The 13,082-nt window shown below is 33.1% G+C and overlaps 1 protein-coding gene across 1 annotated transcript in view; it reads left to right on the top strand.

The window, feature by feature from the left end:
• Positions 1-13,082, top strand: part of Itfg1 (integrin alpha FG-GAP repeat containing 1) — a 270,277-nt gene that overhangs the window by 28,452 nt on the left and 228,743 nt on the right. Inside the window, exon 6 of the mRNA XM_026406884.2 lies at positions 9,267-9,361. Coding sequence (XP_026262669.2) covers positions 9,267-9,361 — 95 coding nt within the window. The remainder of the gene's footprint in view (positions 1-9,266; positions 9,362-13,082) is intronic.

Here is a 13,082-nt window from a genome sequence, read left to right as displayed (position 1 = left end):
AGGGAAAGTTATACAAGTAACATTAATAAAAACAAAAGCCTTATTAGTAAAGTATATTAGGAAAACTTTAAAAAAAAGAACTTTTAGAGTAAACTGATTTTGAGTATGGTCTTTATAAATAGGAATGCCTTTGATACTAGGTTGTTCTCTACTGATGAGAAATTGTAGGGAAGTGGTTTAAATTTGCTTTTACTTTTTTAGTTGACTTAGTCTACCGGTATTATGTTCTACTTTTGATAATTATACTCTGGTTATATTAAATGTTAATACTAGGGGAAACTGAATGAGGAATATAAGTAAACATAGGATAAATTTTCTAAATGAAGTAATGTTCACATAATATAAAACTAATAATCATGCTTGTCATAAAATCTCTAGTTGTATGAGTTATTTAGTATGTTTTTTTAAATATGCATCCATCACTTCTAACTAGTTCCAATGCCTTTTCTATGCTATAAAAGGAAACCCTGTACCATTAAGCAATTGGTCTCTTGCTCCTCAACCCCTTATAACAAGCAATCTTTTTTTTGCAATATATTTTCCTATTATGAATATCTCATGTAAACTGAATTATAAAAAACATTACTGTATTTTTAGTCATCTATATTGTACTGGATATCAGTACTTCAGTGCATTTTCTAGGATACTAAAATCCAAGAAAGCTCAACCCCTTTACATGAAATGGCATAATATTTGTACATCCTCCCATATAGTTTAAATCATCTGCAGATTACATATAATACCCAATACAATACAAATGCTACATAAGTAGTTGTTGTACGGTATTGTTTAGGGATTAATGGCAATAAAAAATGTCTGTACATATAGTTTCTCTCCCCCAACCACCAATATTTTCAGTTAGCAGCTGTTCAAATCCAAAGATTGATGGTAGGGAGCAAAAGTCAATGACATTCTGTCCATTCATGCAGTGACATTCATTTGTGTTATTTTCACCTTTGAAATATTGTGAATAACATTGTTAAGAGCATTCTTGTACAAGTATATGAATATCTCTTTTTCTTTTTTTTTTTTTTTACCTATATGCCTCAGTGTAGAAGTAGAAGGTTCTATGGTAGTTTTTTTTTTAACTTTTCAAAATTGATTTCTTCACAACTACACCATTTTACATTCCCCATGGTAATGTATAAAGGATCCTGCTTCTCTGTTATTATAGTGAAGCAGAGACAAATGGGCCAAGGACCTGAAGATACACTTCTCAGAAGATGATGTACAATCAATAAACAAACACATGAAAAAATGTTCATCATCACTAGCAATTAGAGAAATGCAAATCAAAACTACTCTAAGATTTCATCTTATTCCAGTCAGAATGGCAACTATTATGCATACAAACAATGAGTGTTGGCAAGGATGTGGGAGAATAGATACATTCATACACTGCTGGTGGGACTGCAAATTGGTGCAGCCAATCTGGAAAGCAGTATGGAGATTTCTTGGAAAATTGGAAAACGAACCACCATTTGACCCAGCTATTCCTCTCCTCAGTCTATACACAAAGACCTTAAAAATAGCATAGTACAGGGACACAGCCACATCAATGTTTATAGCAGCACAATTCACAATAGCTAAATTGTGGAACCAACCTAGATGCCCTGCAATAGATAAATGGAAGAAAAAAAAAAGGTGTGGCATGTATACACAATGGAAAATTACTCAGCAATAAAATAGAATAAAATCATGGCATTTGCAGGTAAATGGATAGAGTTAGAGAAGATAATGCTAAGTGAAATTATCCAATTCCAAAAATCCAAATGCTGAATGATTTTTTTTGACATAAGGAGGCTGATTCATAGTGGGATAGGGAGAGGGAGCATGGGAGGAATAGAGGATTTCTATATAGGGCAGAGGGGTGAGAGGGTAATGAAGGGGGCATGGGGTAATTAATGATGATTGAATGTGATGATCATTATTATCCAAAGTACATGTATGAAGACACGAATTGGTGTGAATATATTATGTACACAACCAGAGATATGAAAAATTGTGCTTTATATATGTAATAAGAATTGTAATGTATTCCACTGTTATATATAAATTTAAAAAATAAATAAATAAAAAAAGAATCCTGCTTCTCCAACATCCTAAGACTTGTTATTTTCTACTTTTAGATTATTGCCATCTTGGTGGTGACAAAATGCTGTCACATATGGTTTTAATTTGCATTTTGTAATTACAAATTATATTGAACATCTCTTGATGTGCTTAATGGCCAGTTGTAAATTTTCTTTGGAAAAGTGTCCAATCCTTGCCCATTTTTATTTATTTTGTTTTTAAATCCCATATTTTTAATGGTGCATGATAATTATACATAATATGAAGATTCATTTTTACATATTTGTATTCAATATAATTTGGCCAATATCATTCTATAATAATTTCCTGTTTCCTCTCTTCCTCCCTCCACCTGATCCATTTCCTCTATTCTATTGATTTCTCTTTGATTTTCATGGGCTCACCCTTCACCTTTCTTTTCCTTGTCCTCTCTTTCTTTCATATATAAGAGAAAACATACTACCTTTGACTTTCTGAGATTGCTTTATATCACTTAACATATTATTCTCAAGTTCCATTAATTTTCCTGCAAGCAACATAATTTCATTCTTCTTTGTGGCTGAAAAAAAAACTCCATTGTATATACTTATACCATATTTTCTTTATCCATTCATCAATTAATGGACCCTGGACTAGTTCCATAGTTTGGCTACTATGAATTGTGCTGCTATAGTACATGGGTCTGCATATATCTCTATAAAATGCTGACTTTAATTCTTTAGGATAAATACTGAGAAGGAGTATAGTGGATCTTATGGTAGTTTCATTCCTAACCTTGATAGGAATCTCCATAGTGATTTCCATAGTGGTTGTACTAATTTACACTTCCTCCAACAGTGTAAAAATGTTTCTTTTTCTCCACATTCTCTTCTTCATTTATTATTATTTGTATTTTTTAATATCTTTATTTCATTTATATGTGGTGCTAAGGATTGAATCCAGTGCTTCATGCATGCTGGATGAGCACTCTGCCACCGAGCCACAATCCCAACCCTTATTGTGTTTCTGATAACTGCCACACATACTACTGTGAGATGAAATCTTAGTTTTGATTTGCATTTCTTTACTTGCTAATGATCATGAGTATATTTTTATATATTTGTCATCCATTAGTATTTATTCTTTTGAGAAGTATCTGTTTAATCCATCTGTTTATTAATTAGATTGTTTGTTATTTTTAACAACACTTTCTTGCTGGGTTTTTTTTTTTTTTTAGTTCTTTATATATTCTTGATATCAATCCTTTGTCAGAAAAGTAGCTACCAAAGATTTTCTCTCATTCCATGGGTTTCCTCTTCACATTCTTAACTGTATCCTTTGCTGAACAGAAGCTTTTTAATTTCATGTCATCTCATTTATTAATTCCTGGTATTATTTCCTGAGTTTTAGTCCTATTGAGGAAGTCATTTTGCTTGTGCCTGTATGTTGGATTTTTGATCTTATGTTTCTAAGAATTGCATAGCTTCTGGTGACATTCCTAGACCTTTGATCCATTTTCATATCATTTTTGTGCAGAATGAGAAATATGGATCTAGTGTCTGTCTCTCTCTCTCTCTCTCTCTCTCTCTCTCTCTCTATATATATATATATATATATATATATATATATATATATATATATATAAAACCATTTGTTAAAAGACACGCTTTTAACAAATGGTGCTAGAAAAATGGGATAATGTTAAAAGCGTGTCTTTTTCCTCCTTTTTCAAGGATGGATATGGCTATGTGTGTTTGTCTCTGTGTCTTCTGTTCTGTTTCACTGGTCTGTGTGTCTGTTTTTATGCCAGTACCATGCAGTTTTTGTTACTGTAGCATTGTAGTATAATTTTCATTCAGGTATTGTGATGCTTCCATTGCTTTTTTGACTAGAATTGCATTAACTATTCTGGATCTTTTATTCTTCGAAATGAATTTTAGGACTTTTTTAAAATTTATTTTTTATACTTCTAATCAGTTATACATGATAGCAGAAAACTTTTCAATTCATTGTACACAAATGGATCACAACTTTTCATTTCTCTGGTTTTACACAATGTAGAGTTGCACCATATGTGCAGTCATACATATATCTAGGGTAATGATGTTCATCTCATTCCACCATTTTTTTTTCTAGTTCTGTGGAAAATGTCATTGGTATTTCAATGTGGATTGCATTGCTTTGGGTAATATGGCCATTTTAACAATATTAATTGTGTCTATCCATGAACATGGTAGGTCTTTCTATCTTCTGAGGTCCTCTTCAATTTCTTTCTACAGTAGTTTATAATTTTCACTTGTAGAGGTCTTTCAATTTACTTCTTGAGGCTATTGTGAATGCAATTATTTTTGTGATTTCTTTCTCAGCAGATTCATCATTGTTGTAAGAAAATCCATGGATTTTTGCATGTTGATTTTGTACCTGCTACTTTGCTGAATTTGTTTATTATCTCTAACAATCTTCTGGTGGAGCTTTTTGGATCTTCTAAGTATAGGATCATATTATCTATAAATAGTGATAATTTGACTTCTTCTTTTCTATTTTTGTCCATTTTCATTTCCTTCTCTTGCCTATTGCTCTACCTTTGTCCATTTTTAAATTAGGTCTTCTGGTACTTGAGTAGTATTCTTTACTCTGAATATTAGACTTTTACAAAGATAGGATTTCCAAATGTATTTTCCTATTCTGTGGGTGTTTTTTTTTTTTTTCACTTTCTTGATGTGTCCTTTGCACACGGTTTTTAATTTTGAATGGTTCAGATTCTTTTTTTTTTTAACTTTTTTGGTTCGTATCTATGAATTCAGTGCTAAATATAAGGTTATTAAGATGTACCCTGTATGTTTTCTCCTAGGTTTTAGCTTCTATGATTTTAGCTTTTTAATATGTTTTTGAGTTAATATTTTTCATATACTGTGAGGTACACATCAATAAATTCTTTTGCATGGTCTAAAACTGTGAATTAATATATATTAAAGAGAATCGTTGTCATTTTCCATAATCTTAAAAAATCATCTGTGACATTAAAACATTTGCTTTCTTATTCTTAAAATAAAAATTAAAGACAAAAGAGTTGAAACCATAAAACTCTTAGAACACGTAAATCTTTATAACTTTGCATCATTACATAGTGAATCATTAAATATGGTACCAAAAAATAAGAAGAAAAATTAGAATAGATGAATTGGACCTCATCAAAAGTAAAAACTTGACTTTAAAGGTCACTATCAAGAAAATGAAAGACCACCCACAGAGAGGAAAATACTGTAAATTAAGAAATAGATAAAAATCTAGAATCCAAATTATATAAAGAACACTTACAACTCAATATTAAAGCAATATATAATATAATTTTTAAATGGGTAAAGGATATGAGTAGATAGTTTTCCAAAGAAGATATACATATATCCAAAAAGCACATGAAAACATGCTCAGAATCATTATACTTCAGGAAAATACAAATAAGACTTCTAGAATGGCTATATTAAAACAAATGAATGATAACAATTTAACGAACATATGGAGATATTAACACCCACTTACATTGCTTGCAGGAATCTCAGATAGTGAAACCACTTTGGAAAAGTGTTCAAAAAGTCAAACATACAGTTAGTTGCCTTATAGCCCAGGCATTCCATTCCTGATACTGAAAAGAGTTGAAATCATATATCTCCATGAATACTTGTACATGAACGTTAATAGCAGAAAAATAGTGGAATCAAGCCAATGTCCTTTGACACATGAATGAATAAACATATGCAGATAATCATACAATATTGTCCAACATAAAAGGACTGACACATATTTCAACACTGATGAACTTGAAAACAGTATTCTAAATGAGAGAAGCCAGACACAAAATGCCATATTGTATCATTTACTTATATGAAACATCCCAAATAGGGAAATGCATAGAAATAAAAAGCAGATTAGTGGTTGTCAAGAGCTAGAAGAAAGGAAAACAGAGAGTACATAAAGTGTAGGGGGTTTCTTTTGGAGGTGATGAAAATGTTTTTAAATTAGAGAGTAATATAGTGAATATGTTAAAAACCACTGACTTGTATACTTTAAAAGAACAAAAAGTTTATATATGAAATATATATATTTTAGTTACCTTTGTGACTACTGGGACTGAAAAACCCAACCAGAACAACTTATAGAGGAGGAAAGGTTCATTTAGGGTCTTTATTTAGGTTTCAGAGGTCTCAGTCCAAAAGTGGCTGGCTCCATTCCTTGGGGCTCCAGGTAACACAGGACATCATAGCAGGAAGTGTATGGCAAAGAAAAGCAGCTCACATGATGATCACAAGATTTCAGGCTGCTGAAATCTTGACTTGCCAAAGACAAATATATTACCCAAGCCATACCCCCAATGCCCCACCTCCCCTAGCCACACACACCCTGCCTTCATTTAGGTTTACGAACTGGTAACCCAGTTATTTCCTCCCTGAACCTTCTTCCACTATCTTATATGTGAGCTTTTGACATATCACTTCCAAACCATAACATTCCGCCACTGGCCACCAAAAGCTCATACTTATCTGACATTGCAAAATACATTTAGTCCATTCCCAAGAGTCCCTATAGTCTAAACTATTCCAAGATTGCTCAAATTTCAAGTCCAAAGACTTCTCTGATGTGCAAGGAAATCTTACAATGTGAACTCCTGTAAAATTAAAAACAGTTTACAAGTATCCAATGTATAATGGCACAGAAAAAAATTCCCATTCAGAAAAATAGGGCATAGAAAGAATGCATAGGACCAAAACAAGACTGAAATCCAGCTGGGCAAACATGTCTGTGTCTGGCATCTGAAGCACAGGGCCTAATGATGATCTCTCCAAAGGGCTTGTGTAGATTCGCCCATGTGGCTTTACTGGTTGCAATCAAAGTGGCCTTTTTGTTGGCTTGTCTCTGCTCAAATCCTGAAACTTTCCTAGGATGGTGTCCCTCACCACTGGCATTTCTTAATCTCGGATCTGCACTGCAGCTTCAGCTTCCTCCACATCTCCATATGTTGCCCTCTCAGGGGTGCCCCCAGGGACTCTGACCCTGCTGTGCTTTGTCTGGCCTGCCAGGCCCTCCATTGAAATCATGGTAGAAGCCTCCATGACCCCCTAAGTCCAGCATCCTGCATTCCTGAAGAATCAGCATCACCTGGTTGATGCTAAGATCTGCCACAATTTCGAGCAGTTTCCAAGCTTCTGGGGACCCTAGTTACAGAGCCTCTCAGTACCTAGGTAGCTGAACTTGTTGAAAAAACTTCCTAGGCACTCTTGTGCAAGAAGTGCGCCCCACTGATCTCTTCTCAAGAGAATTTTTACTTTTATTCCCTTGAGCTTGAAATGCGTATTGTCTTGCCAACTCCTGATATGCCCTCAAACCATCTTTCTTATTATATCTGAGCAGTCTTTAGCATTCCTTTAGTAGCAGTAATGTCTTTAACGACTGCAACTTCGTTAGCCCAATTTTTTAAAATATTTTTTTTAGTTGCAGGTGGACATGATATATTCTTTATTTTTTATTGATTTTTTTAAAAAATGACCGTGGAATGCATTACAATTCTTATTACACATATAGAACACAATTTTTATTATCTCTGTTTGTATATAAAGTATGTTGACACCAATTTGTGTCTTCATACATGTACGTTGAATAATGATGTCTATTACATTCCATCATCCTTGTTAAGCCCCTGCCCCCTCCCTTAACCTCCCACCCCTCTGCTCTATCTAGAGTTCATCTATTCCTCCCATGCTCCCCCTTCCTACCCCACTATGAATCAGCCTCCTTATATCAGAGAAAACATTCGGCATTTGTTTTTTTGGTGTTGGCTAACTTCACTTAGCATTATCTTCTCCAATGCCATCCATATACCTGCAAATGCCATAACGCAACCACACATCAAAAAGACAACAATTATAAATATTACATTTACACAAACAATGGAGCATCTACATTCATCAAACAAACCCTTCACAAGTTCAAAAGTCAAATTGACCACAACACAAGTAATCTTGGGTGACTTTAACATACCTCTCTCACCACTGGATAGATCTTCCAAACAAATATTTATTTTTTTAATGTGTAGCTGCTGATTGAATCCAGGGGCTCACACATATGAGGCAAGCACTCTACCACTGAGCTATAACCCCAGCCCCTGAGTCCCAGTTTTATTCCCACATTTCAAGTCCAAGGTTTTCAAATATTTCTGCTTTGCTTTCTGCTCCTGATTATTACAATAAATTTGGCTTATACCCACCAGCAATATCCATGTCACCGCCTGAATGCTATGCTATCTAGAAATTACTTTCACCAGATTAAGAAGTCCTTCACTTTTAAAATTATCCTCACAGAAAGTCTCAAATCATGGGCAAAATGCAGACAGTTTTTCAGCCAGAACATAACACAAATGGCCTCTATTCCAAATTCCAGTGGAGGTCTTCTATGAACCCTCTTGAGCCCTGTTTTCACTACTCACTATCCCATTGGCAGTCTGGTCTTCTGAGCTCCCATGAGAATCAGCCATTAAACTCTGCTTACAACAGTCTAAAGCATTTCCAGCTTGCCCTGTTAAATACCTCAAAATTCCTCCAACCAATTCCAAAATGCTCTAAAAGCTTATGAGCTACATGGTCAGGATGGTCACATCAACAACCAATATCTGGTGCCAATTTCTGTTTTAGTTAGCTTTTTTGCTGCTGTGACTAAAAGGACCCAACTAGAAAAACTGTAGAGGTGGGAAAGTTTATTTGAGGGTTCACAGTTTCAGAGGTCTCAATCTATAGACAAGAGACTCCATTCCTTGGAGGCTCAAGGTGAGGCTGAATATCATGGCAGAAAAATGTAGCAGAGAGAAGCAAATCACATGGTAGACTCCCCTGGCCAGATACAAAATATATACCCCAAAGCCACACCCCCCAATGTTCTACCTCCTCCTGCAACAACTCACCTTCCTTCTTTTACCATTCAGTTAATCCTATAAGGTGATGAATTCACCAGTTCGGTTAAGACTCTCAGAATCCAATCATTTCTTCTCAGCCTACTTGCATTGTGCCACATGTAAGCTTTGGGAGGACACCTCCCATCCAAACAATAATAATATCTCAATAAAAACAAATAATCCTAAAATGTTTGGCATGCAGGGAGATTTTTCTACTTGGGCAATACTCATTTGATGTTTACCTTAAAAAAGTTATTTTTATTTTATATTTTAGAAATTTATCATGGCATCCTGCTTTGACCACTAAAAGTAAAATGCGAATTCCACATTCTCATGCATTTATTGATCTGACTGAAGATTTTACAGCAGGTAAGTTGCACATAAATGTGAAATATGTAATTTAAACTGCCTAAGAATTACAGATTTTACTTATTCTTGTATTCACTTGTTCGTGGACTGAATGTTAAGACCCGACTGTTAAAAGTTTATAAGAAATCATTTGAAACTTAAAAACAGTACTGAATATAATAAATAAGTTTGTAGTTATTTTATTGTTGTTGTTTGTTATCCACCTCAAAATTTGAATTCTCCCATTTTATGAATTCATGATAATTTTGTCATGTTGCCTGCTGTTTCTTTCCTTTATTTTTAAAAGTCTTTGACTAATGCTAAAGAAAAATATTTAGTTTATGTACTCCAAAACGATTTTTTTAAAAAATTTTTCAATGTGGAAAAATTTTAACATAGAATAGTAGGCAAAATAATATAAATATATGCACACTTAATTCCCTAGCTTAGTTATAAATGATATCTTAGTTATGAATGCCAATCATGTTTCATTTCTGTACCCATCCACACAAGTCTCTCCACCCCAGATAATTTTAAACAAAATCCAAACATATAATTTCATTTATACATACTTCACTCTCTGTATCTCTGTAGCCACCAAAAAAATCATTTTGAAACCTAAAAAATTAAATAATAAAGTTGAGTATCATCAAATATCCTGTCATTATTCAAAATATCTCACTTGTTTTTATCAAACCAGGAGCTAAAAAGGACTCACAACAGACAAAAAAAAAAAAAAATTATCTGTGTCTGGATTTTCCTCATTGTATCCCCATGATAGTAGCATGTTACTCTGGCTTCTGTTCTTAGTGTTTAGATTTAGAACCTTAACCAGAATCCAGCTTTGTAGGATCAACAGGCAGGAGTAGTGGTCAGGAATACTTCCAGTGTGTTGCTGTGTGTTTCAGCTCATTATGGAGACTGATCATTTAACTTTTCTTTTATAGTGTAAAATTGTTGTCTAGCTTAGGGTTTGCTCAGCGTGGGTCGTCTACTATACTGCTCCTTAATGGTTTTAGCAGCTATGATAATTGTTCTCAGGTCCATTATTTCAACAGGAGTTGCAAAATTGTGGCACACTAGATATGTCACTTTTCTGTATATATTATTAGTTGGTGTTTCCTATTTAAAAACAGAAGAAAAAACTACCACCATGATCTTCAGTCAGTGTACATATATAGTGTACAGTGTGACAGGCAAAGATAAATCCTTTATTTTTTCTTCTCCCCATTTTTTGTCTCCAGTTTTCAAAGGCTTATGATCTGATTTTGCTATGACATTTTTAGTCACTGAACTAATTGCAAATGAACAAAAAAGGCCTGATGACTGCTAAAAGTAATAAAATTTAAGAAAGAAAAGACAACTAAAATTATGTTCTTTAAGCCTTTTATTAACTCTAAATTTGTTATGAATTTTGCTAGCACATTTTTATGAATACAATTTGAACAGTTAAGAAATTAGCACCCAAATGTACTCTGAATTTTACTGATTTAAAACAAACAAAGCCAGTCCTTTACATAGTAAGCTCTTTATGGTTCTGAGTTGTTTGGTTTCAAATGTACACTTACAATGGAAAAAGAAGAGGGAATTGAACAAGGAAAACAGAGGTTATTTTTAGTTTGGCTTATCTGGGACACTAAATCATATGAAACTGTCAGTAGTAATGGTATGAGTACTTCTTGCCATGGAAGTGGTCTTAACAACTCATTTTTCAAGATGAGGAAATTCTATAGTTGTAAGCTAATTTTTTCTGTTACCTCATTGACATTACACATACACATGCTTTTCCCCACATAATTTTTTTTTTTTAGGAAAATTCTGTCATGATGTTTTAGAAATTTACTTTGAGTTCAATAATATTATTCTTTCTTAAAAATATTGACTTTGCATTTAAATAATTTATAAAGAATTCTTGGGTATTTTTACACAATCAACAAAATCTGCCTTATGAAATTATGACATAAAATGACACAATTGTGTTTACAGGAGGTGTGAGTTTTAAGTAAACAATCTATTGTATAAAATGTAAAAAAATTCTGATAATCACTTTTAAGAAGTTAAAATATATTAAGGAAATATTAAAAATTTATAATTATTAGAGTTGTGACATTCAAATTGCTATCTCCTTTAAAGTTATGTCAGCATTCATTGAGTACTTATTCTATGTAAAGCCCTCTGTAATCATTTGTGAGTTATAAAGATGGCAAGAAGTGCCTTCAGCTGTCAAAAGATCATTTAGTTAGTCTGGAAGAAGCAGACTAACTAAATTTAGCCATAATATGTGGAAGAATGAAGTAAATCTTTATTAGACAAACTGTTCTCATTGACAAAGGAAATCATCACACAAGGCTTAGGACTATGGAACCCTACAAAATTGATCAAAGAATTTAACCAAATTTTAAACTATGGTGAGCTTCTCATTGTCCAGAGTGTACTCATTCCTTAGGATATAGTAAACTTTCTGAAGAATAAGCCTTTGAAGAAAAAAAAACAAAAATAAATTTTTTTTGGCATTACTGGGGATTGAACTTATTACCTTTTAAAATTATCGTCAATTTAAAGGATGGAAAATAATGGTATTTAATTATGATTTTAGTATGCATTTCTCAGATTATTATTGAAGTACATTTTCTTTGCTTTTGCGAGTTGACCATTTCTTAGTTTTCCCTATGGATTGCTGTGTTTTCCTTTTCAGATCACTGTCTCTTCCTAATGTTTTTATTTTTGTTTAAGTTTTGTTACTCTGTCAGGCAAAGACTTATTTATAACCACTGGCATTTCTGATTCATGACTACTACAGCTTTTTAAATAGACTTCAAGTGTTCAAGTTACTTAATACTGTGAACTATTCTATATAGTGATCTGATCACATTATTCTCATCATCTCATTTACATCAGTAATACATCTCAAGAAAATCAAATCTGGCTATTAATTCTTCAGGCTACCCCTCCATTCATAACAGCAATGACCATTAATCAGCTAGAGCAGATCCTGCAACACTCCTTTTCTTCTGCAAATGAAAATCAGCCTTACTGTCTGTTTAGCTCATTTGATAACTAAAGAATAAGTATCTACCTTCAAAAAAAAAAAAAGAGAGAGAAAATATCAGAATTCAGGTCCTTGTCCAATATGTAGACCATTACTTTCTCTTAATATTCTTTATTTGGGATAATTTGATTTTCAATAAAAAGTATTTGTGCCTACATGTAGATGTCCATTGTCAGTTTGATCCCAGAGCTAGAGAAGAAGGTCTAGATCATAACCTGAAGTTTAGGAGTATTCAGTATTTTTAAGGCCATGGATAGACAGAGGGCTACAAACTTTGTTTGCTTTTGAATTATTTTAAAGTAGCATGGTTATGGTAAGAAATTTTAAACAGTTCAAATGTATATTCAGTTTCTTCTAGCTGATGCATCCTGTGCAGGTCTACACACAATTTTGTGTTTGGTCCAAGTTGAATTAGTGTGTAGATAATTGTCATTCTGTCTTAATTCATATATATTAGCATATCAGTATATGCTAATATAAAATTGACCTTTTATAGATTCATATCATTCCATTATATAGAGACGCCATAATTTACTTAATATTCATCTCTTGGTGGACAGTTAGATATATTTCTTGTTTGTTTGCAACAGTGTTCCAGTAAATATTTTTGTACGTATATCTCTCTGTTCTTGTGCAAACATAAGTATATTAGCTATTATCAGAAGTTTATTAAGGTTGTAATTATGTGTATTT

The sequence above is a fragment of the Urocitellus parryii genome, chromosome 15 (genome assembly GCF_045843805.1).
Source record: "Urocitellus parryii isolate mUroPar1 chromosome 15, mUroPar1.hap1, whole genome shotgun sequence".
Taxonomy (NCBI): domain Eukaryota; kingdom Metazoa; phylum Chordata; class Mammalia; order Rodentia; family Sciuridae; genus Urocitellus; species Urocitellus parryii.
Note: the sequence above shows the minus strand (reverse complement) of the source record. Positions and strands in the feature narration are given on the sequence as shown.